This window comes from Hippichthys cyanospilos, chromosome 18 (genome assembly GCF_059441005.1).
Source record: "Hippichthys cyanospilos isolate Australia breed blue-spotted pipefish chromosome 18, RoL_Hcya_1.0, whole genome shotgun sequence".
NCBI classification, from domain to species: domain Eukaryota; kingdom Metazoa; phylum Chordata; class Actinopteri; order Syngnathiformes; family Syngnathidae; genus Hippichthys; species Hippichthys cyanospilos.
Window position 1 is genome coordinate 2,974,950 of NC_142386.1, and position 23,960 is coordinate 2,998,909.

The following is a 23,960-nucleotide window of genomic DNA, read 5'->3' on the forward strand; positions in this document are numbered from 1 at the left end:
CAAGAAAGAATGAAAAATACGTACCTATTAACTTTGTTGTAATAAGAGTGCGTTTGAGCTCACCCAGCTTCCGTAGTAACCTTGTTTTACGACACCATTCTGATATACGGTCGTTGCCGTGACGCTGCACCAGTTTATGGGCAACATGTGAGAGCTACTCATTTCGTGTTACTTCCCATGTCTTTTTTTTAAATTCTAGAATCATCTAAACACTCAACCTTATCATCATGCACGAACGGCTCCTTCCCGCCTCTCCCAATTGGTACTGCTCCCGCTGCTGTGACGTCACCAGCGGTGGCTTATTGGCCTTCGGAGCCAAGAACTTCATCTATTTGATTGACGTGTCTGCATCTAGCTGCAGTACTCGAGGTGAGCGGACGGATATTGTTTTATTGCTCAATCAATTCAGATTGTATCGTAAATGTGTCTTTGGTGTTCAATTAACTACTTTCGCCAAAACGTGGCAACGCAGCTTTGTCAGGTGCGTAGATTTCTTAGCATCATGGGCATCGATCTGGGGGGGCGTAACACATTAGTTGGTGTCAATGTAAATATTGCGTAACTGTTTGTATATCTGTTCAATGTTTCAGGTGTTCTCGTGGGCCACAGAGGCTTGGTGACAGGCCTCTCCTTCTGCCATGATGCCACACAGAGTCACATCTGCGCCAGCTCCTCCGGCGACGGCGCCATCATCTTCTGGGACACCAACACTCGATCCCTCGTGCGGGAGCATGCGGCACATCAGGTGAGTTCTATCGCTCCAGGCTTGATCCCAGTACCAAATAACAAGCGCCGTTTCACTCTCAGAGCGCCGTCTCTGCGTTGCACTGGTCCCCGCTGGACAAGAACTTGGTGGTGTCGGGCGACGAGAAGGGCGTCGTGGCGTGTCACCGGTTCAACACGGGAGATGCGGCCAGCTTCTTTCCAGAAGCCAGAAGCATCATCTGCCTCACCTGCTCCCCGCACGAGTGGAGCACCGTGGCTGTCGGGTAAGATGAGAACACGAATGCTCAAATGTATTCAGAGCACATTTTAAAAACACAAATCTGAGACATACACAGACAGAAATGAACATACAGCATAATGCAACAATAACAATGATAGTCGCAAAATAGAAGAATACTCCAAACTAACGTTATTTTTGATAGCCCCTTATTCCAGAGCGATAGCAGTATTCGCACTATATTAAAAAAAAAAAAAATATTAACCACATTTTCTCATAATTTTCTCAGTTTTTAAAGAAAATAAGTATAAATGACAAATTAACTTTAGCTAGCAATTAAAATACCGGCATTTAACACACATAACTTTCCTTTGAGATTCATAAATTCCCTTAACATTTCAGTTATTTCATATATATATATATGTATATATATATATATATATATATATATATATACACTTTGTTTTGATTTAATTGTCTGGCGTCTTATTTGTTGATCTGTGTTCTCTGTCGCAGGTACAAAGATGGCATGATCGCGCTATTGGACGTGAGCAAAAAGGGCGAGGTGATGCGTCGGCTCCGCGGGCACGATGATGACATCCACTCCCTGGCGTGGTCGCCGCTCGCCGACAAAGGCGCCCTCTGCTGGAGATCGGAGGCCGGCGACGGTAACGTTGACTCAACGGGACTCAAACTTACTTCACTGCAATTTATTTTCCTCTTTTGCATGTTCCAGCTTCTAACGGAGTGAGCGCAGGAGAAGAAAAGGGCTGCTACCTGGCGTCGGGAAGCAAAGACCAGACGGTGAAGATCTGGAGCACAGCCACGGGGAAAAGTGAGACCTTCTTCTTTTTTGATCAGCGTTTTTTGCATCGGGTGTAATTCGGCAGCCAGATGATGAAGCGCTGTCTCCGTTAATGAAAATGCAGTCGAAGGTTGTCTTGTGGGCGTGCACATTTTTCTTCACAGTTGGTAGCAACGACTGACTTTTTGAAATGATCAACTGAGTGAGAGACTTGGTATTGTAAATAAAAACAAACGTTTTTATTTGAACATTTGTACAGTTTACACTACTGTACTGTAACATTTTTGTATTACTGTAAATTTCGGCGTATAAGTCACTACTTTTTTTTTCTTGCATTTTGAACCCTACGTCTTATCGTCCAGTGCGGCCTATCTGTGATTTTTACCATATAGCAATCTGTCGGTTAACCAAACGAGACAGAAGAAGATGGAAGTAATTATATTGAGTTTGAACTGCTATTTTGCTCGCCATTATGGGTCGCTCTCTTAACAGTAAACACAATCAGGCAGGTAACTGTTGTGTTGGTTCAGTATTCTAACAATATGAGCATGTAGGTGTTATGTTGAAATATGCTGGTGCTGCTGTTGATGATATTGCAGTAACCAAGAAAAAATAAATCTGAAAAACCTTCCATGTACCATCTTTCTCCATAAGTATCTGACGGTACAACCTGTGACTTCTAGTCCGGCTGGGCTTATAGTATAACACACATAAGCCTTATACTGTGCATGACAAAAATCAAATTTCTGTGAATTTTTTGTCCGGGCAGCTAATAAACATCCTTTCTTGATGAGCAAAACATTGTGCTCCCGCATACAGGCGTCACCACCTTGAAGCTGCCCTACCTGAAGAGACGAGGCTCCGCCGTTGACCCGGCGCTGAAAGAGAGACTCTGGCTCAACGTCCTCTGGCCCAAAGGACGGCCCTCGCAGCTGCTTTCCAGCTGCTTCAGGTCCGACCGTCCGCGCGGCGGCCGGCTCCGGCGCAGACAAAGCGCTTCACATCTCGCGCGTTTGCGTGCAGCGGCGAGCTGGTCATGTGGGACCTGAGCCGGACGGGCAAGCACAAGTGGACCCTGTTCGGCTCGTCGTCCGAGGGCCAGAACCACAGCAGGATCGTTTTCAACACCGCCGCCTTCGCGCTGGCCGACGGGCGGGAACTGCTCATCAGCACGTCCTTGGACAGAGAGGTGGGCCCAGGCCAACTCGGAAGCTATCGGATATCTCTTTATTTCTGATTCATACCAGTATGGTTACTCAATTCTCGATACTGATACCAAGCGCCGATACAGCTAAAACCGATACCTCGATCTAAGGCTGCCTGTACCATCTATCGTTACTCACCTATCCCTACCTTGACCTAGGTCAGGAAAAGCCAGATAGAAAATGCTGACAGGATGGCTCCCGTTTAACATAGGCGAACAAATGTGATTGGTTCAATTTTAACGGTTAAAATAGGGTGTGCATAGCTATGCAAACACACCCGCGTTTATTTTGTTGACAAGCTAATAACAAATGCTTTTGCCTTGGGGATGCCAGCTAGCTTAATGCTTACACGTAATGGGAAAAGCTATAGACTGGCTAAATAAACTATCAGAAATGTAATGTAAATTTGCGGGGAAAATACGATACTTACTGCAGTTTGTTTTTCCGATTGTTGACCTTTTTATTTGCAGCAGTTTTTAGCGACGCATTTTTTACACCGCGCAGGTGAAATGCTGGGATCTGGCGGACCTGGACTGCCGCTGGACGCTGCCCACGTTAGGCGGCTTCGTGTACAACTTGGCCTTCTCGCCAGTGGCCACCGGCTGCCTGGCGCTGGGCGTGGGCGACAACATGATCCGGCTGTGGAACACGATGTCCCCCCACAACCAGTACGACGCCCGCTGCTTCTGGCAAGGCATCAAGTCCAAAGTCACGGCCGTAAGAATGAATTTTACTCTCTCAAATCTCATCTGTTTTTGTTTTTGTTTTCACGGCAGTTTTGATTTTGGAAGTCCCATCACTTTTAAGGAGACCCCAAAAATACTGTTTGGTCAAGCTAAGCCCATTATTTTCTGACAGATTTTATTTTTGGATGTATGCGTCATATTTGCTTTGAGTTCTAATGTTTTTTTTTTTTATTACTTAAACAATAATTTGTCCTTTATTATTTACCAATAGTGAATAGAAAAAAAAAATCCACAGAATTTCTATATTTTGAAAGAATAAACAAATGATTTATTTCAAATATATATATATACACCAAATATAAAAATATTTTTTGTACATACAAATGAAAATGATAACATTGAAAATACAGCAAAAAATGTACTCATGTATTCAAGCAGTGGGAAGAACTAAAAATACTTTGTTTCCTACCCCATTTAAGTATTCACATATTATATACAAATATTGCTATACAGAGTTATGTATATGTAAATGCATTACATGTATAAATACTGTATACAAATATACATATATAGCATTTATACATATCATAAAAATCTCTATAAACATATACTTACTATGATAAAAGTATACTAGTTACGTCCTTATGAATCTAATATATATAAATATATAATAATATTTAGCCTGATTTGAACATGTTTGTCCATCGCAGCTAGCTTGGCACCCTCAACGAGAAGGAACCTTGTCGTTCGGAACAGACGACGGCAAAGTGGGCATCTACGAAGTCTTCTCCAGCAAGTGCGAGCTTTTCATCAATATTTGGTATTCTTCATCGTGTTCCGCAAGCTCACGGGTGACTTTGCGCTTTCCTCGCAGGCCGCCTCAGATCTCCAGCTCCTACCACAAAAAGACGGTGTACTCACTGGCCTGGGGACCGCCGCTCCCCCCGATGTCATTTGGTATAAGCGCCTTTCCCTCTTTGACCCAACAACAACACGATTATAAAGCCAGTCAGCAAAAAAAAAAAAAAAAAATCCGCACATCTTTCTCCAGCCGCCGTTCTTGTAATTGACTGTGTAATTGAAGAAGCCCAGTTCATTTAAGCAAGTTTGGCCAGATGGCGTTTTAATGAGAACATCCGTCAAAGCCCGGCTCCCAGGACCCGATTGTTGCCATGCCGACCATCTGCCGATGGCCTTTAACGGAACAAAAAGAAGCCTTTATTTTCAGCGCAGGTCATTTGTCTCGCTAAGGGTGTTAGTTTTTCTTCTATTGAAATGCAGGCATGCTGAGTGGACACTACAAAACATCTGCTCTTCCCATCACATTTCAACTTTCACTGCCAGTGCAGTCCACGGAGGCATTGCTTTACTTAGGCCGTCTAACTTTCTCCAAAAAAAAAAAAAACAGGCTTCAAGCAGTTGTTTTCTTAAAAAAATCTAAAAAGAAAAATAAAATGCGGAGTTGCATGATGTTTATTTAACTAAACCACAACTTTCAAAGGTCTACTAGCTTAATGCTAACAAACAATGCAAAATGCCTTACACTGGCTAATAAAACTAGCATTTATGGCATGTCAGTTAAAACTAGGGATGGACAGATCCCAGTCGAATTACGTCATCGGTCTTATATTACTAATGGCTGATGATAAGTCGATTTCAAACTTGGATAACTTCAGGGAAGTACGATTTTTTTTCAGTTAACTTCAAAAAATATTCTGGAGACCCTGGGAACGGTCTTCCCATTTTTTTTATTGTTTAAATTATACCAAAGATAAGGAAAATGTTCCATTTTGTTGCATGACATCATGCTGCAATAGTTTCTTTTCAAGCGATATGCTTTTCCTTCAAATAAAATACTAACTGTTGAACTTATAGAAGCAGTAAGGTTTAAGATTTCAGCGACTCGTGTTTTGAGTTAGAGACGCGGTCCCAGAGCAAATAAAGCTTGTAAATCAAAGCGGCGACCCGCAGGCACAGCCGAGGGCAAGGCGTCCCACAGCCTGTACAGCTGCGCCGGCGAGGGCGTCATCCTGCAGCACGACCCGACCAAACTGAGCGGAGACGCGTGCGACATCGACAAACTCATCCGGCATACCAACAATATCAAGGTGGCTTTTTTTTTCTGCATTAGAGCCAAAAAGCAATTTTTTTTTTTTTTTAAAGCTAGTGTGTTTTGCCAACAGCATAAGCTGTCTCCTCACACCGACCTCAGCTGGAAGCCAGACGGCAAAGTGGTCGCCATCGGCAACGAGGACGGGTAAAAGAGACCCGGGGCCCAAAGTCGTAACCCCGGGAGATGGCGTGGCTTACTCCCGGATTTTCCCGCAGATGCATCGACATTTACCAGGCTCCGTCGCTCAAGCTTCTCTGCAGCATCCAGCAGCACCACAAAACCATCAACGCGCTGCGATGGCACCCCCAGGACAACGCGCCCCCGGAGCTGCACGGCCTGCTCGCCTCGGGCTCTTGCAACGCCATCGTCTACGTCCACGACCTGCGTCAGCTCATTGGTAATGGACAAAGGACCAATGAAATGAATATCGATGTTGCAATTGAAACTTTGTCCATTTATACACCCAATACACCGTAATCATATAAGAGTAAAAGTCTGCTAGCTTGATGTCAACTATGGACTGGAAATTAGCACATCTAGGTGCTTATAGACCCCGAACATCAGAACATCAACATATACAAAGACGGCATGCAACAAAGGAGACATATTTGCATGCTAATAATGTAGAAGCAAACAATGGAGTGTCACCTAATAAAAGTCTTCTAGCTTCATACTATGACATAATTGAATGGCCATTTGAAACTAGGAATCATGATCATAAGTGTCAAATCAGTTCTAGCCCGTTCTATCATTTCATGTGGCCCAGGAAATGCTATTTATCATTTCAAGTTTCTGACTAAAATTGCCAAATTTGCAAGTTATCTTCACTTTTTAAACATTTTTGATAAACAACCACCTTGTTTTCGTTCCCTATTCTCCTTTTCAACTCTTTTACTGACCTCTGGTTTCCAAACTACTCTCACTAAATGTGTGATGGTCATACTGTCATAATTTATTTGTTTATTAATTTCTGAAAGAAACAAGACAATGCGGCCCACAATTAAAATAGGTTTGACACCCCTGATCTAGATGATAATGGCCTAATGATCTTCACAATCATTTTTCGCAAAGCCTTTCGCACCTCCCCACCTGCCGCGTCGACTCTAATGTAATTATTATCTATAAAAATTGTATTTATACCTAGAACTGTTTCTTTTTTGAATTTACAAAAAGAAAAAAGCAATATAAATCAACTTTCAGCAACTACTTTTTTACAGTGTTACAGGTTAGTCCAAAACTAAAATAAATAAGTAAATTTACTGGTTATAGGTTAGTCTAAATCTGAAAAAAAAAAAAAAAGTGCCTGAAATAATACGAAAGGAAAAAGTCCTTATTTTCTTGCAATTACACTTTCTGATCTAGAGGGATTTTCATTTTGTTAGAAAAAGAAAAAAATTGCATGACAGAAAAACCCGCTTCCGTTGCGTGCAGAGAACCCTCCGGAGAGTCCGCCGATTTTGACTGAGCCGTATCGTCGATTGTGCGGCCACACGGCCAAAATCACCGGCCTGGCTTGGAGTCCGCACCATTCCGCCAGATTGGCCAGCGCCTCGTACGACGGAAGTGCCCAGGTCAGTTATTGCCCTCATTTCCAAGCCATATTTCTCTCAAACAAGAAAAGGTTATGCGGAAAATATGGTGTGGCGTCGAGGTGTGGGACGTGGAGCAGGAGGCGGCGCTCTCCAACTACCGAGGCCACGTGGGCTCCCTGCTGAGCGTGCAGTGGTCCCCCGTGGACCCGGACGTCATCTGGACCGGCGGGAAGGACTTCACCGCGCACGAGTGGAAAGTCTCCAAGCAGGAGTTCACAAAGCCGCCCAAAGGTGAGCGGCCCCGACCCCTCCGGCGCCAAAGCCGACGAGCCTCATCCTTCTCCTCCTAGGGAAGAAGATGGTGGATCTGAAGGAGAAGGCCAAGCTGAAGAAGAAGAGCCAAAAGGCAATGCAAGCGGAGGCGGGGCAGGTGACCAACGGGCAGGAAGCTGTGGATGAAGCCCAAGAAGACGAGGAGGGGGGGGAGCTCCCCACCAGCAGTCCCGTACCCCCACCAGGTGAAAAAGGAACTTCTTTACGGTTGGACCGTGAAGCTAACACCACATCTGTTTCTGTGTCATCAGCCAACTCGGCAAGCCAAAAGAAAAGCATTCCTCTCGTCAAGAGCAAAGACAAACAAGGTCCGTCCCGCCGCATCCGGGCCACGTCTAAAGAGTGCACTTGTGGAACGCACGTGTGTTCTTTCAGACTGGTCCGCCATGAAGAAGAAGAAGGCTCGCTCCATCTTGCCTCTCAGCACGTCCATGGATCATCGGCCCAAAGAGGACCTGCTGCACGATTGCCTCACCCTGGCCTCCATCGCGCACCACCCGGGTGAGTCGCACAACAACAGCCGCAATGTTTTAGGATAGTGTGCAGGGACTCTTCTTGAGGCTAAAGACGAGGTCATCTCATTGTAGCTACACAGAGTTCTCATATAAATTATTCATCTTAAGTGAAACGTCTTTGTTCAAACAAAACCAGGTGGTCAGTGAACAACAAAAGATTTATTTTCCATGACCACGTCCATGAAAACATATAACCCCAGGAAACAGGCTTTGCTTGTGTTTAGAAAGTGTAATTGCACATCCACGGCACCAGGTGGTGCAGTGGCACTCATTAAATTGGTGGACAACATTTTTTCCAACTATATTTATGTGATTTAGAAAAAAAATAAGCACTCTTACATTTTTCTTCAGGTTATTTGGTGTGAAACGTAATGTCCGTGCGGTGAAGCGTGTGTGCTAGCAATGCGTGTTTAATCTGAGTAAAGTGTTCCCCTGTTTTGCGACAACAGCGCCCCCCGCAGGCTGCGTTGCCGGTCAGGGCGAACACATCCACCTGGGCCTTTTCTCCGACAGAGCCGCTCTGCATCGGATGTTTCGTGCGGAAGGTGCGTTTAATTTTCACCTCATGAAGACAACGAAACAGTTGTATGATTTTTTTTTTTTTGCAGAGGAGGCCCATGTGGAAGGCGGCCACGCAGAGTCTGCCGCCTACCTGCGACTGTGGAGCGGCGACCTGGAGGGGGCGCTGCGGCTTGCTGGCGAGAGAGGAGAATTGAGCGACCAGCTGGTGGCCATGGCGCCCATGGGTGAGCGCCCCAAGCGGCGACTTTGCTAAAGCTTGTTCGCGACTGAACGGCGTGTCGGTTTTCCTTCGCAGCGGGATACGGCGTGTGGCGAGACGCCGTCGAGCGCTACGTCAAGCAGCTGTGTCTGCAAGAGCTGCACGTGAAGGCGGCCACGTACCTCCTCTCCCTCAACCAGGTGTACCAGGCCGTGCAGCTCCTGGGCTCGCGCAAGCTCTACAGGTAGGCTGCTGGCGACAAAAAAATATATTGCATTGTAGTTATAGTTCCTCTCAAAGGGCCGAAATGACTGTGAATTCAAACAAATTTGTTCGAACAATGCGTTTGTCACGCACTTACTAGTTTTGAATTCAGAAGTCAGCAAAAACTGTTCAAAAGAGTTTTTGACTCTGCATTACAGCAGGGAGAGTTAGCGGCCGTTTGCCAAACTCTGGTGCACTGTAATGTTGTGTGTTGGAAAGGGAAATAAAAGTTCAAAAAGTGTCCAAAAAGAGAAACATGCCTCCATACTACACTTAAACTTTATTTATGTACGTCAAGCGGCAAACATCACTTCATGGAATTCAAAAAACTGTATGCTGTGTTTCTGTAATATTGATCTCGTCGAAGAAACATCTACCAATGTAAACAAGCATTGTTTTTAGGGAGGCCATCGCGCTGGCGAAAGCGCGGCTGGCGGCCGAAGATCCCGTCCTGACTGAGCTCTACACCAGCTGGGCCGCCTCCTTGGAAAAAGACGGACATTTCTCTGCAGCCGCGAAATGGTGAGCTGACAAGTCAGTCCCCCTTAGGTCTTAACCCCAACCGTGATTCCGTTCCCTCCAGTTACATCGCGGCCGGCGCTAGCTTCGACGCCGCCAAAGTGATCGCCCGCAAGAACGACGTCAGCTCGCTGAGGGCGGCGGCGCAACTGGCCGACGCGGCGGGCGAGCCGGCTCTGGCCCGCTCGCTGGCGCTGCGTTGTGCCAAAGATTTGGCAGCTGGGCGGGACTGGATCACTGCGCAGGAAGTCCTTGCCTCCCACCGGGACCTGCTGGTCAGTTTGAGCGCATTATGTTTTTGTGTATCTTTTGGTTTAAAAATGAATGGAAATTTTCTATTAGCTTTTTTCCATTTCTTCATTAAATATTTATCATTGAACACAAAGGATAATTTAAATAGAAATGAATAAATAAATATATACAATGTCTGTTTGGCACAGTTTGATCTATGACGTCTATAGCCGTCAATGGCAGTGAATGAGTTGAATGAGTCTTAAATAAGAGGAACTATTTAATTAGTCCTCATTTTACAATGTAAACGGAATTTGGCATCGGCACGAACGTTGCATAAAATATTCTCAGCCAATGAAATGACAGCTTATGAATAACCCCGCTCGTTGTTGCGCAGGTTCACAGGCTTCACCTGAGCGTGGCCGAGCTGCTGTTCGCATCCCTGGCAGAGCTCCACCCCGAGTTGTGCGGCGCCGGGCACGCCTGGGCGGCGCCGGGCCAGGACCGAGGCGGCATCCTGGAACGGGTTCGTCACGTCTGGGCGCAGCACTTGGCTATCGACTCCGAGGACCTGCGCCATCTTCTGGTGGAGCTCCAGAATGTGGAGAGCCCGCCGCCCTCCACCAGCCTGCCCCTCACGCAGGTATTACCTTCATGTTATCCCCAAGAGGATTAGGAGCATCAATGTGGGCTGTCGCATGTGACGTTAGCGTCGTTAGCATGTCGTTAGCATGTCGATAGTGCTTTAGTGGTTGCTGAATGCCATCACACAGGAAGCACTTGGCATGACCTCAAACTAAACGAGTAAACTTACATGCTCAAAATAACTTAAAAATAAATATTTTTGCTCCCGTGGACACGTTAATGATGCCTTGAGTTTGACACCGGTGGTGTTAGCAATATCAGTCATATGTATAAGCTGCCTTTGACTTAGTTTCGGTCTGATAGCTGGTTTTAATTTCCGCGGGACTTGGTCCGTATTGTCAATGTGTTGTCTCAATGAGCTGATGACCATTGGTATGTCTTTCAGGTTCTTCTGTGTTTGTCGCGTCACGTGGCCCGTGGAGCGCTCGCCTGGTTACTGAACGACGGCAGCATGCTGGCTAAAGAGCTGTGGCTGGCGGCGGCTTGGCTACGGGAGGCCGCGGACTTCCCGATCTCGTCCGCTCTCTTTGCGATTTTGACATTCGCCTTGGCAGAGGTCCAGGGTAATCTGGACGAAGACGCCCGAGCCGCTGCCGACGGCCTGCGAGCTTGGGCCGCCTACCATCGTCTGTACGAGTTGTGGTGGCGAGGCCCGGCCGATGACGCCATCGCCAACGGGCTCAAAAACGAAACCGAGGCGTGCCGCGAGCTGGGCTTTGACGCTCCCTCGCTACTGTCGGACGCCCACGCCGCGTGCCAGGCCGAGCAGCGGGCGATGGAGGAGGTGAAGGAGCGCCTGGCCTCTATGGTGGCGCAACACGGACGTAACATGGCCGCCAATGGCGAGCAAGCCGCCGAAACTCAACAACAGTGAGTGCTTGAGATCATCGATAGAATACAGTAATCCCTCGTTTTTCGCGGTTAATGGTGACCGAAAAAGTAGTACTGCTCTCCACTGACTGGCCAGGCAATCTGTCAGTAAGCTCAAAGGGCACTCCTACAAGATGTGTGCACCAATGAGGAGTGGATTTCAACTTGCGAGCGGGAGTGAGTTACAACTCCTGCTCTCAGTGGTCAATTGTCGTACCAGGAGCCAATCACGTGTCTTGTAGGAGTACCCCTTGAATGAGGTGTGAAATAGTGAGGGATCGCTGTAATTAAAAAATAGCTGTTGCACTTTGTGACTTTCATTGGTGACTTTGTAGCCATCTCTTGACCAATATGGTTATCATTTCTACTTTCTCAGGCCTGTAGAAGAGGAGTCTTTTCTCTCCTTGACCACAAAGATGGCGAAGCACCAAACGCAGCTGGCTGACATTCCCGACACAGTCAAGGTACCAATATGGATGCAAATAAAACATAAGAGCAAATTTAAGCACTTTTTGATGCATGTAGTATCTATAAGGCGCACCTAAGTCTTCAATTTTCTCAAAAGGCGACAGTACATCTTATAATTCGGTGCGCCTTATACAGCGCATAAACCATGGGTTTTCATTTTTTTTTGGGGGGGGGGGGGATAACTTAATCACCATGTAAATTTTTCAGTTTTTGCCTTTGCATTTCAGTCAGAAATGTATTTTTTTAACAATTAAGTTTTTTTATGAGTTATGTTGCAAGTTTTAAATACGATGGCATTTGGGGTCCCTCAAAGGTCAAGTCTCGGACCCCTTTTGTTTGTCCCGGAACGAGCGTGATCCTGTTTTAATCAATGAGCATCTTTCTTGGTTCCGCTGTCTAGTTATATCCCCGTCCCGATGTGGTGGAGTGCTGCCTGGTCCTACTGCACCTCGGCCGCTCCGTCCCAGAGTCGCTACAGAGGGATGCCAAAGATCTGCTGCGGAAATACGCCTCATGCCCGACGTCAAGCAAGGCCTCCCGACGATTTTTGCACTAAAAACCGCTCCTGTGCATTGTATAGCCCTTTTGTTAAATTGAAAGAACATCATAACGGGCGTGAAAGCTTCCTTTTTGCACACTTTAAAAAAAAAAAAGCCAGCGTACATTGAAAATACAAAACAATTTAATGTACAACAGTTTAAAACAAGTCAGAACGTAAGAACAACGGTAACATTTTCACGCCGACAGTAGTTTGGCCCGGACAAAAAACGGGACGCATGCCTTTTAAAACGTTCTCTCTTGACGTGTGGACAAAGATCCTAAAACACTTTGATTTCTCTCAAAAATGGTACATTAGAAATATACAATGGGTGGTGGAGGGCCCTACCGGCGTTCACTTTAAAACCCAGTGAGCGCAGCTTGGTAAGAAAACCGCCGCTGGTGTTGTGGTCCCACGCTCGCTAACGACAACAAGCGAACCCAAAATGAACCAAAAAAAAAAAAAAAAAGGGTGGGGGTTAAAAGGTTTTTTAAAACAAGTGCAAAGAGAACCAGGCCGGAAGTCAGTGTTTGTTGTTGCTCTCCTCCTGGCCGGCGCTGGAAATTCCGTTCTGGGGTTGCGTGGAGCCCGAGCCCAAGCCGTACAAGCGGCCGCAATACTTGGCATCGTCGATGTTGTCCTCGAAGAACAGCTGGCGGGGGAAAGCCAAGAAACGGCGCTCAGAGGGTGTAAGCTGGGGGGCTTGGAAGAGCGCGCGCTACCTCTTTCATCCTGAAGAAGGCCATGCCGGTGAGCAGCGAGTCAGAACCCGCCTGATGCTGCCGCCCGATGCGTTTCAGCTCCAGCTGGTCCGCCACTTCCTGTAAGCCGCCCTGAAAGGTAAAGGCGCAAATTGAATTGGCAGGCTTTGCAGTGCCCCATCAGGAATAGTACATTTTCAAATCAAGTGCAAATGAATTGGAACATGAAGCAACCTATAGTTAATTCCTCTTTGAAGGCATATTGAAGGTAGACATGTTTTGACAATCTATGAAATATTTTAGTCTCCTAGTTTTTTTTTGTATGCTTTTCTTTTGATTCACACATCAAAACAAATAAAAGCCAGAGTTGGGTCAAAATTTCCCCATAGTAAAGTGTAATCCTGTTGGACCTTGAGGTTCTTGCAGCTCTTCATCAGATATTTGACGTCGTAGATGGCAGGGAAAAAGAGGTTGAGGATCTGGAAGAAGTCATGCTCCTCCTCGGGCAGCCGGGCGTCCGTCAGCAACTTCACCAGGTACCCGAAGTCGTAGCCGCTGCAAGGAGGGCGAGGGGGACCATGACGCGGTCGCGACCGCGGCGGCGGACTCAAAAGTTCTGGGCGCCGGCACCCACCTGTGGAAGGAGAGCCACTTGACGTTGTCGCACAGCACCAGGCCCGACGTCATGAGCAGCTCGGCAAAGTAGAGCGTGTCGATGCCTTCCTCCTCGTGCTTTTTGAACTGGAGGCCCGAATTCTGCAGGAGGTCGATGGAGTCCTGAGAGTACATGTCTTCTCTGGATCGGTGAGAAACATTTTTGCATTATTATTCCCGACGCCGCACGAATGCTCAAAAGCTGATCTTTAAAAATCCATCGTTGTCATCGATCAAACGGTCGCAAAACAAGGCCTTTTGTAATTCCTCCATCGGACATAGTCAATTTGATCAAACTGTCATGGCACGTGGGGTGCCTCAAGGCTCAATCCTTTGACCCTTTATGTTAAATTTGAATATGCTTCCCTGGGGTAAGATTTTTTTTTTTTTTTTTTTTTTAATTCAGATTACATCTGTCCACATCCAAAGCCTATTCTTTTGTGTGGACATCTGCTTTGTTCTTTTTTAAGTAAACAAAACTAGCCATCAAAGTCCTCGTCTGCTCAGCGGAAGACATCCTGGCCTTTCCAAAGATGTCTCGTGCGTTTCGCTCGTATGTTATTTACTTGCTGAGACAAATTGGACACAAATGAACAGGCGTACGTGAGGTTGAATTTGAAGTTGAACTGCCAGGTGGTGGTGCCGTGCGGGTAGTCGCCATCCTGGTTCATGAAGGTGAGCCCAAGCTGGATTATCTTGAGCAGGTCTACGTTGCAGCGCAGCAGCTGGTACTGGTAGTCCACCGTGCTGCGGAACTCTCCGATCGGCCGCACCACCACGCCAGGGAATTCCGTGTCCTGGCGAGACATAAGATTTAGAAAAAAGGACTCGCGAGTGACCTTTCGATGGCATGGATGACGTCGACTGTTATCGAGTCACCATGGCTATGTAGTTGTAGCTTTGGATGATCTGTCGGATCTTCTTCATCTCATCGTCTACGTTGCTGGCCCAGACCTCGCAGATGATCTGGCTGGCGTCCGTGAGGGCTGCCGGCATGTTGGCGGCGGCGGCTCACGAGACCTTGCGACAATCCCCGCTGACAAGTCCGCGGTGCTCCGGGGAAATAAGATCTGACGGGGAAAGCACATGTAGAATGAAATACATTTCCTTATTTACTTACACTAACAACACAGGCTAAAATTAGCTCCGCCCCCGCAGACAAAGCACGGTAAATGGCTTCAACTCCTTGTGGTTGGATTTTCATTTGGTTTACTACAGGTGCGCGTTGCATGATGGGTATGTTGATGTTTATTATCGGCGGACGAGCAAACACGTTGCTTATAAATGTAGACACTTTTAAACAACGCCGCGGCATTTTCTTCCACTTTAAACTACAATTCAAGCAAGGAACTGAAGCAAGCAATACGTTTATAACGGGCCAAATAACGGCGTCGACTCCACCAAAGCTAACGTTTCCGAGCTAACGCATTTTCTCGCTCACGACGGCGCGAACATCACTGGTCCCTCAAAAGTACCGATTTTGTCTTGTTTGCAAGAAAGGCAAAACCTTCAAACACGTTGACGCCAAACGTGAACGGCCACTGAAACAAACAGAATAAAGTAATTGCCCGTACCTGAGGATTTCCTCGACGTTGCCGAGCTAGCAATTGCCGCACTCAACTTCGTAGTTTCCGCCAGGGACTCGAACTGCTTCCTGCTTTGGAGGTGCCGAGGGCTTCTGGTTTATGTGATTACCGCCACCTGTCGTTTGGAGGTTGCGTGGCAAATTTTCAGTAATATGGCATTTTTATAATTTAAAAATACAGTAATAAAGAAAATAATGTCTGTCATTCAAAATTATTCAGGAAAAATATTCCAGATTTTTAATAAATGTATCGTTACTTGCCCATTCTTATAAATGAATATAATTAAATTACACAGTATACAACAACATATATATTCAAGATTTAAGAAAATATCCGTGTAATTTACTTTATTCGAGCAATTATTTACATACAACTGCATTAAAAATGTAACATTTACATCGGGGTTTGCGTTGCAAACAATACGGAACTATTTTTCAGTGGGCCCTTTGCTGGTACACCCATTACACTGACGGAAACGTCACAGCTGAAAGTTCAAAAATTGATTCAATTTCCCGTTTCTGATGGAAGGCTTATTCAAATCTTTTTTTTGGGTTTGTTTATTAAGTGTGGACATCACCAAAACCTGATTTAAGATATCTGCACACTCCGTCGTCACAAAAAAAGGAACTCCAAATGGCTTTATTGGTAAGTCTTTTTTTTTTTCCTTTAGTGTCCCTTCACCATCAAAACCAGTTTGTCAACATCAGACAAATTTAACGCCATTTGAAGTAAAAAGTGTCCCAAAATTGGCCCTTTTAACTTTTGTTTAAATTCTGGCCTGAGACATCTTACTTTTTTTAAATACTTTGTATTAGAATACAATGAAATGCGTTTTTTTCCAGAGGATTTTTTTTAATCAGTGTTCCGCTCTCAATTATTTTTGCTGGAAAAACAATGTTAGCGCAATGTAAAGGCAAATAATAAAATACAAATCCTATACGTTTTCCCTTCCCTTCCATATCATGCATCATGTAAAAAAAATAATTTTTACACACAGCGGTTTAATTATTTTACTCTGACAATGACAAAATTGATTTAGTTCAGCAGTGCAATGAAAACATACGCTTGACACTTCAACCTCTAAAATAGTTTATTTTAAAGCACTTCAAATAGGTTTTACCGCTCCAATTTTGACCTGGCCACAAACTTCATTTATGACCACCTGAGCTTTAAGTTTGGATTTTTTTTTCTTACAACAAATGTGACTCAATGTGAAGCAGTGGTAATAGTTCTGGCAGTGGCATGTTTGACATACAAAAAAAATAGTACAGTTAACACTGGCAGAAACAGAAAATTGAGGAGGTCTTCTCTCAGGGATTGGGCACGTTAGCTCTCCTCTGGATGTGGCAGATTTCCAGGATGGGCATCAGGAGTTGGAAGGCATCCTGGATGTATGAGGCGCTGTTGGACGCCTGTGAGATGCACAGCCAGAGCTTAAAAAGATTTTCTACTCACTTCACCTCTTTCAGCAGTAAAAAGTTATTGTGTTTGTCTATGATTCATTTGATAGCTATTTTCCATGTACAATTCATACCTTGCCACTTGCTGCCATCGTCTGTGCCTTTTGTGCTTGGGTTAGTCATGTGACTCACCAGCTGAGCTGTGATTGGTCATTACCTGAGCTTTACAGCACGCATGATTTCGTTTTCAGGCGTCGGCAAGTGAAAACGTGTTTGTAGAAGTTCAAATTGTACATGAAAAATGAACTAGTCATCAAATTAGTGTATTTTCCGCACCTTCAATGAATGACCTATTTTAATACTTTTCATATATAGGGCGCACGGCTTTATAAGTGCTGAAAACGATGATGTAAATGTAATGACCGACAAACCGTGAACTTTTTAATGATAAGTGGACGATCTCCTAATTTGGACACAAACCTCTAAGAAGACTCCCGTTATCAATGGGTTGAGGACTTCTCCCTTTTCATGTGACTGTAAAAAGGAAGAAAAAAAGGGAAATAAATCACAGTTTTTCCTATATTTCCAGTGGATATCCTTGTACTCACACCGACCGCCGTTAGACAGGCGGTGAACTTCTTTGAAAGCAGCGACACTTCTCGACACAGCGCCACTGTCAGCCTGAAGGCGGCAAAAGACAGGAAATGCAAGTTATGCTAACAGCTAATGCTACGGTATATGAGAAACGCCGAAAGTTATGCACAAGAGCCATCTTACTGCGACAGAGCGTCAGCCTCCACGCCGCCGTCGGACAGCAGGAGGTTCTCGGCCAGCTTGTGGAAAAGCTCGATGGAGCGCGCCGTCAGCTCGGCCAGACTCCGGATGGCGGCGGCGTTCACTTCCTGGGAAGGGCAACGTAATGCCACGGAAAAATGAGGAGGAGACAGTGCCGACGGATTTGTTGTTGCGTCCGTACCGCCACCGTCAGCTTGGTCTTTCCTTCTTCATCGGCCTCCGCCGGTTCGCTCAGCTCCATCGTCACACCGCAGGCGTCTTTGCAGGCCTGTTTGACGGCCGCAAAAAATACGATGAATCGCTTCTTCAACTAATGGTTAGTCACAGCTAGGCATATTAGTTTTAGACCGTGTGAGAACATAGTCCAAATTTCACGCAGTTAAATTTACAGCTCTATTTTTTTCCCATTGAACACAATCTATTGGGCACCTTGCAGAGTTTTTCAGCCGTGGCGGAAACGTTGAGGCCTTCCAGGGCTCGGGTGAGCTCCTCCTCAAACTCAGAGCCGTCCCGGTCTGGAATGACATACGGCGAACGGTGGAACTTTCAGGAATGAGCCCGATGATTTGAGTTTTTCGAAACCAGAACGCCTCCTGTTGGATTTTCTACCTTTCTTCTCATCCACGTCCTCGTCGTCAAACTCCATCATGGAGAAGGCGTCCTTGATGAGTTGGAGCTCTCCTCTCAGCTCGTCCGACTCCTCACCCGACAGCGTCGTCAACACCGACTTCACCTGTGGGGGAAACTCTGAAATTTATCGGCGAAAAGACCTCTCCTCGCCCTTCCGCCCGTCCTACCTTTGACTCGCTTTGGCGAGAAAGCGTCTCCAGAGCTTCCAGGTGGGCCAGGCCTTGGTACTGGTCAAAGAGCAGCCCGTAGTGAGCCAGCGGCTTTTTCTCTGAGTCGGAGGGGTCCGACTCTGTTTGAAGTTCCTCTCGCTCCTTGGCCTCCCTCAGCACCTGAACGCAAAGCGCCAGCGTCAGGCCCGCCGGGATCGCCCCGCCTCCCGACCCGTTGAGCTCACCTGAGAGAGGGTGGCGTTCCTGATCATCAGGCCTTTGGTTTTCTTGAAGCCGGGGTCGCCCTCCGCGATGGCGTCCATCGTCTTCTTCCCGATGAACTCCAGAGCGTCCAGGCCACCGCTGATCACCGTCCTACCCTGCCGGCGCCGCGACCTTTTTGTTGAGTCACCCGTTTTGCCCCCCCCCTCACTGGAACCCTCACCGTGTTCTGAACCACGTTAGTGAGCGACGTGAGCATCCCCATGGCGCCGGGCGGGGGTTCCGGCTCGCCTCCTTGGCGCCGCTCGTCGTCCGCGCGTTCTTGGGCCGACAGCTCGGCGGGGCTTGGGATCCCCAGCGTGGTCTCGGCCTTCTCGATGACGTGTGTCAGCCCCTGACCTGCGGGACGGCATCACCCGCATCAGGGCGCCCCAAGGATGTTTTTTCTTTTTCTTCAGGGGGGTACACTCACCGACAGTCGCTACGGTGGCGGTCGCACTGGACAGGATGGATTTGCCCCAGTCGCCCCAGTAACCCCAACCTCCCTGCACAACTGCAGCTTGCCTTTGTGGTGCCTAAAAAAATGATATTATGTGAATAGGCTTTTTTTTTTTTTTTTTAAAGTGTGAATGTTTAAATGTGAAAAGTATTTATACTTTACATATTTAAGACCAATTTTACTGCAGTACACATCTGCGTATACTTAAATATGAAATTAATTAACCTCATACAGTAACTATTCTGTTATCCCTTCCCGTTTCCATCCCTTGGCTGTAGTCACACGGCGAGCTGCGGTCGGCCTCATTTTAGCTGCCCCGGGAAGTCAAAATAGAGTGAAGCCTGTAGCTGACCAAACATGATAACACGCAAATTATATACTTGAAATTCCAGTTTATGACAAAAGAAATCTAGGTAAGAGATTTACGATGTTCTGCAACTGCTCCCTTCGCAACTCCCTCACAGCGTTTGTGAGTTTCATGAGGAAGACCGCACACCCAATCTGTACATTGGCTCATAGGCACTCCTACAAGACACGTGATTGGCCCTCGACGTGACCATCGATCGATTAGAGGGGCATTTATACTGAAGTATCTGGAAATTAATGTCCCTAATGTACTTAAGTATGAATTGAATACTTAAGTAGCTGGATTTTAGTGTCCGTTGTATTCAATGACAATAAAGCCATTCTATTTACCTACTTACCGCCTTATTTCTTTTTTTTCTGTTTTGGCAAGCAAGTGGCTTATTTGGATCTTTCTTACTTTGTGAAAAAAGTCCTTTGTTTTCCCGCTACCTTTTCCGGCTGCTTGTCGTCCACTTGGGGCGTCTCTTTAACTTGGTGTTTGGCCTCCGCCCTCCTCCTGGCTTTCCTGGTGGGCGCCACGTCCGTCGACAGGTCGGGCGAGCTCGGCGGGGAACCGTCGGGCGTCTGGGCGGCCTGAACCTCGGGCGCGGTAACTTCGCTGTTCGACATGGTCCACTCTTACCCAGAAACAGTGGCATCTGTAAAGTTGAAGTGGATCTTTGAAGCTGTGCTTTTCAAACATATTTTGCCAAGCCCCCTTAAGAAAAGATACAACTTCTCACTGGATATTTAGTAACAATGTCGTGAGTTTCTTGAACCATAAAAAACACGCCTAATATCCACTGTATGTGCTACGTGGCTGTACAAAGTCCTTAAAAGAGTCCTTGTGGACTTTAGTTGAATCGACTGAGGTAACATCGTTAGTAGATTCAAAGGTAGAGGATGGAAGTGTACCATTTGACTGACGGAGAGACGATTTGTTTTCGTTAACTTCCAAAAACGACGGACCGTCGATAACAGAAGGGGGTGCGAGTATCAACAGTACCCTAAATGACGGACTGGCAAAAAATTATATCGTAAATCACATGACTGCTGTTTTGTTAAATAACATGAATTCGGTCAAGCGAGTAAAGCAAAACTTTGGCCAACTATGTGTTGTGACAAAAGGCAAAGGCGATCGCTATGTATGCATTTCGATGCTGTTTTACACAATGTTTTGACGAAACATTTTGTAAACAACTCACCCAGTCTCCTCCAGTTGTCAAAATGTGGAAGCTAGCTGTTGTGCTAGCCTCCGTCTAAAGTTTCCTCCTTAACAGCAACAAAAATACATATGTCCAAGGTATGAGTTTACTATCCGATCTTGTACTGAGGGGGATATCGTATCTATTTTTTGAAAATGCTGCGTGTCTTTTTGTTTTCCAGATGGATTAGCCACGTCACAAACGCATCTTCTCTTCATTCGAAGAGACAAAGGAGATCCGGTTTGTTTGTTTCAAAATAAAAGCTATTGCAATTGTTTCGCACAAAGACGAGAGAAAATGTTAGCAATTGCATTTCTGTGCAAATTTGGCGAGCAGCCAGCAAATGTGATAAAGGTGACGGTAAATAAATAAATTATGCACACGTCATATAAATGCAAATAAAACTTAAAAAAAAAAAAATCGTTAGATAGCTCTTATTGGATATCTTGAACACGGAAGTAGTAAACAGGTTCCGGTAGTGGTCGAGTTGCTAATATGAGGTAAATGTGTATTTAATTATATACATATTATATATTAATACTGCATTTTCACATACATGTAAATGTAATACAATTGAATCTATTTTATATATATATTTTTTTAATGAAAGTGAACTTATTCGCAGATAGCCGCGCCTACGTAATCAACTGCGATTGGGTACCTGAACGCGGTGATAACAAGCCACGCCTCTTTCGATAGCACCAGTTTTCTACCTGAACGCGGAAGCAGCAGGCCACAAGCGAATCCAACTTTTTCAACTTTAAACAGCTTTGACATGACCAAGATTTGTGAACGAATCAGCGAGTTTTCTCTCACATTTACATTAATAATAAGAGTTTGAAACTGGAAATAATTTGCGTCGATTAAGGATTTTAATTTTACAGTCCTCCTTGAATACAAGTAAGACCTGATAGGAAAATCTGGCACTTTTGTGTGCACGCGCACTTGTGTTTCTTTGAGTGATAGTGTGTGTGGAACCTCCAATTTTCCCAAATGGTCTAAAATATTACATTAGCCGATTATCATCCATCCCACTTGTATACAACAAATCTCGCGAGACCTTCGGTCAGCGTGTAGTAAATCGCTTTGTTTTGCTATCCACATATTGTGCGTGCAAATTCACGTTTGTTTTCAAATATGAGTTGTTTTGCATGATTTAAGTGTTATAATGCATTGATCGGAGGTTCCACTGCACAACTACAATGGCCGATAATGAGGGGCGTAAAAAACATCCTAACTAACCTGTTTGTGCAGGTTGGCCCCTCGTCAACATGCTAACGGGTAACAACATTCCCATGCTGCTCCTGCTCCCCTACGTTTGCATGGCAGATGGCGGGGAGAACCTCTCCGAGACAGAGACGGCGTCCTCCGGCGTCGTGCTCAAGGAAGGAACCGATGCGCTGATTGAGTGCAACGTGACGGGGATCAGTGGTGATGTCAGGTGGTACGGCCCCGGCGGACGTCTGCTGGTCCCGGACCCAGGTGGGAGGAAGCCCTCCAATGTGGCTTATCAAGGAAAAAGATTAGCATGACGGTAGTGGACGTTTCATCAATGAAGAAAGCGGCTTAGGAAAAGAACCCACGTCAGAGTAGTCAACATTGCTTGGCCACTACTGGAGGATAAAGTGCAATTTAACATGCAAGTCATCTTCCTAATTTGTCTCCTCAGGTTAGGAAGCGGTTTATCGAGGAAATAGACCTACGAAAAGCCATCCCAGTGAAATAACTTTGTTACTGCGAGTGGGAATTTGCACATCAAGGAAATGGGCAAACTTACTTTGCTAGTCATCTGTAGATTTGCCGATGCAGATGAGGTGGCTACTCAAGGAAACGGGGCAATTTAACATCCTTGTAATCCCAATAGCTGCGTTATTGCAATTGGGATGTCACTGATCAAGTAAAAAAATCAACAAAAAAACACCTTAATTCATTTTGTACTTGCAGGAAAGTGGCTCATTGAGGAAACGGGCATCTTAACATCCCAGTCATCTCTAGGTTTGCTAGCAGAGGTCGACTGTGGCTGATCAAGGAAACAGTGACTTGACATAGGTCGTTTTGTTCTTGCAGGCAGGAAGCGGCTCATCAAGTAATCGGAAACTTAGGAAGTGGGGAAACTTAACGTTCGTCGTTTTGTTCCTGTAGGCCATAAGTGGGTTATCAAGGAAATAGGCCCACAATAATCGACATGTGGGATTTTGTCAATGCTTATCTGTAAAAGAACATGGCTACTGCTAGTGGGAAGTAGCTTATTGAGGAAATGTGTGAATTTCATCCTCAGCCATCTGTAGTTTTGTCTGCTGTTGAGAAGTGGCTTATTAAGGAAACAAGGCAACGCAATACTTGTTTTGCTTTTGCGCTTATCCTTCAAATCCTTGTGTTCTGTTTAGTTTGTGGGCACGGGGAGGAAGGAACCCAACGCTCATCGTTTTGTTCTTGCAGGTGGGAAGTGGATCATCCAGGAAACGGGGCACCTCAACATCACGGCGGTTTCCTTCGAGGACCGCGGCCGCTACACGTGCGCGCGGGGCGGCGGCAACTTCAGCGTGACTGTGCGCGTGGCCTACACCCACAGCGGCCTGGGCGCCTACTACGTGGGCGTGTGCCTGGCGGCCTTCTCCGTCACCATGGTGCTCAACGTGGCCCTGCTGGGCATGGTCCGCGGGCACCTGAAGGAGACGGAGCGGGCGGTCAACGAGTTCTTCCGCACCGAGGGCGCCGAGAAGCTCCAGAAGGCCCTGGAGGTGGCCCGCCGCATCCCCATCGTCACCTCGGCCAAGACGCTGGAGCTGGCCAAGGTCACGCAGTACAAGACCAAGGAGTTTGCGCGACACATGGAGGAGCTGGCGCGCAGCGTCCCCTTGCCGCCGCTTCTGCTCAACTGCAGAGCAGGCGCAGAGCCCCGGGAGGCGGATCTGATGGCGGGCCCCGAGGAGCGAACGAGCGAAGTGGCCTGCGTGGAGGTCAAGTCGGACTCGTCAAGTTAGGGACGGATTCAAAATTACAAATAAATATCATTACTGGAAATAATGTTGAAATGAAATATTTGGTCCAAAGGAGTGTCTGTGATGTAAAAATCATTAACCACCGAGAGGCGCTGTTGTATTATGTATAGAAAAGTGAAAATTGTAATTACCGTTTAGTCAACGTTGCAACTTGTAATCCGAGGTCATTCTCCATGCTCATATTTTAAAAAAGAGATGAACATAAACACCGTTCATAGCGCCTCTGGGATTTCTTTTGAATGTGTTGTCGAAGTAAAAGCATTGATTAAACTCGCTCTTACTTTTCCAAATGCGTAAGAACAACGTGCGTTGCGTTCAAGGACGTCGCGAAGTTTTACCAGATTTTTATGTGTAAATGTACTTTCCGGACGAGGGGTCACAATT

At 46.1% G+C, this 23,960-nt stretch overlaps 4 protein-coding genes across 6 annotated transcripts; 2 read left to right on the plus strand and 2 right to left on the minus strand.

Moving 5' to 3' along the window:
* The first annotated feature begins 121 nt into the window (after nucleotides 1-121).
* On the plus strand, nucleotides 122-13,470 carry gemin5 (gem (nuclear organelle) associated protein 5). The gene is made up of 27 exons (XM_088441194.1): nucleotides 122-369; nucleotides 591-745; nucleotides 808-989; nucleotides 1,460-1,611; nucleotides 1,680-1,778; nucleotides 2,568-2,700; nucleotides 2,772-2,937; nucleotides 3,458-3,670; nucleotides 4,350-4,435; nucleotides 4,514-4,596; nucleotides 5,611-5,747; nucleotides 5,823-5,896; nucleotides 5,968-6,149; nucleotides 7,184-7,323; nucleotides 7,404-7,575; nucleotides 7,635-7,802; nucleotides 7,869-7,925; nucleotides 7,993-8,118; nucleotides 8,582-8,677; nucleotides 8,741-8,878; nucleotides 8,950-9,097; nucleotides 9,520-9,639; nucleotides 9,701-9,911; nucleotides 10,265-10,510; nucleotides 10,898-11,382; nucleotides 11,759-11,846; nucleotides 12,251-13,470. The coding sequence occupies exons 1-27, from the start codon at nucleotides 228-230 to the stop codon at nucleotides 12,404-12,406; spliced, it is 4,155 nt and encodes a 1,384-aa protein (XP_088297320.1). The 5' UTR covers nucleotides 122-227; the 3' UTR covers nucleotides 12,407-13,470.
* cnot8 (CCR4-NOT transcription complex, subunit 8) lies at nucleotides 12,511-15,406 on the minus strand. The gene is made up of 7 exons (XM_088441195.1): nucleotides 15,318-15,406; nucleotides 14,623-14,813; nucleotides 14,347-14,540; nucleotides 13,724-13,885; nucleotides 13,500-13,644; nucleotides 13,111-13,221; nucleotides 12,511-13,040 (listed from the first exon to the last, which is right to left on the minus strand). The coding sequence occupies exons 2-7, from the start codon at nucleotides 14,737-14,739 to the stop codon at nucleotides 12,912-12,914; spliced, it is 858 nt and encodes a 285-aa protein (XP_088297321.1). The 5' UTR covers nucleotides 14,740-14,813; nucleotides 15,318-15,406; the 3' UTR covers nucleotides 12,511-12,911.
* Nucleotides 15,407-15,814: 408 nt separating this feature from the next.
* LOC148408463 (microfibrillar-associated protein 3-like) lies at nucleotides 15,815-23,909 on the plus strand. 2 transcript variants are annotated; one of them, XM_088441638.1, is made up of 4 exons: nucleotides 15,815-15,974; nucleotides 20,756-20,814; nucleotides 21,829-22,056; nucleotides 23,014-23,909. In XM_088441638.1, the coding sequence occupies exons 3-4, from the start codon at nucleotides 21,846-21,848 to the stop codon at nucleotides 23,556-23,558; spliced, it is 756 nt and encodes a 251-aa protein (XP_088297764.1). In that variant the 5' UTR covers nucleotides 15,815-15,974; nucleotides 20,756-20,814; nucleotides 21,829-21,845; the 3' UTR covers nucleotides 23,559-23,909. The 2 variants fall into 2 exon arrangements, with proteins under 2 accessions (XP_088297764.1, XP_088297763.1); XM_088441637.1 differs by lacking the exons at nucleotides 15,815-15,974; nucleotides 20,756-20,814 and adding an exon at nucleotides 21,283-21,474 and having other exon boundaries at nucleotides 23,014-23,903.
* fam114a2 (family with sequence similarity 114 member A2) lies at nucleotides 16,402-22,061 on the minus strand. 2 transcript variants are annotated; one of them, XM_088441636.1, is made up of 13 exons: nucleotides 21,817-22,061; nucleotides 19,820-20,028; nucleotides 18,998-19,100; nucleotides 18,749-18,924; nucleotides 18,549-18,683; nucleotides 18,322-18,483; nucleotides 18,134-18,257; nucleotides 17,954-18,039; nucleotides 17,706-17,792; nucleotides 17,507-17,631; nucleotides 17,338-17,410; nucleotides 17,210-17,263; nucleotides 16,402-16,741 (listed from the first exon to the last, which is right to left on the minus strand). In XM_088441636.1, exons 2-13 carry the CDS (start codon nucleotides 19,997-19,999, stop codon nucleotides 16,640-16,642), a joined length of 1,407 nt encoding a protein of 468 aa, XP_088297762.1. In that variant the 5' UTR covers nucleotides 20,000-20,028; nucleotides 21,817-22,061; the 3' UTR covers nucleotides 16,402-16,639. The 2 variants fall into 2 exon arrangements, with proteins under 2 accessions (XP_088297762.1, XP_088297761.1); XM_088441635.1 differs by lacking the exon at nucleotides 21,817-22,061 and adding an exon at nucleotides 20,575-20,804.
* Nucleotides 23,910-23,960: the final 51 nt, after the last annotated feature.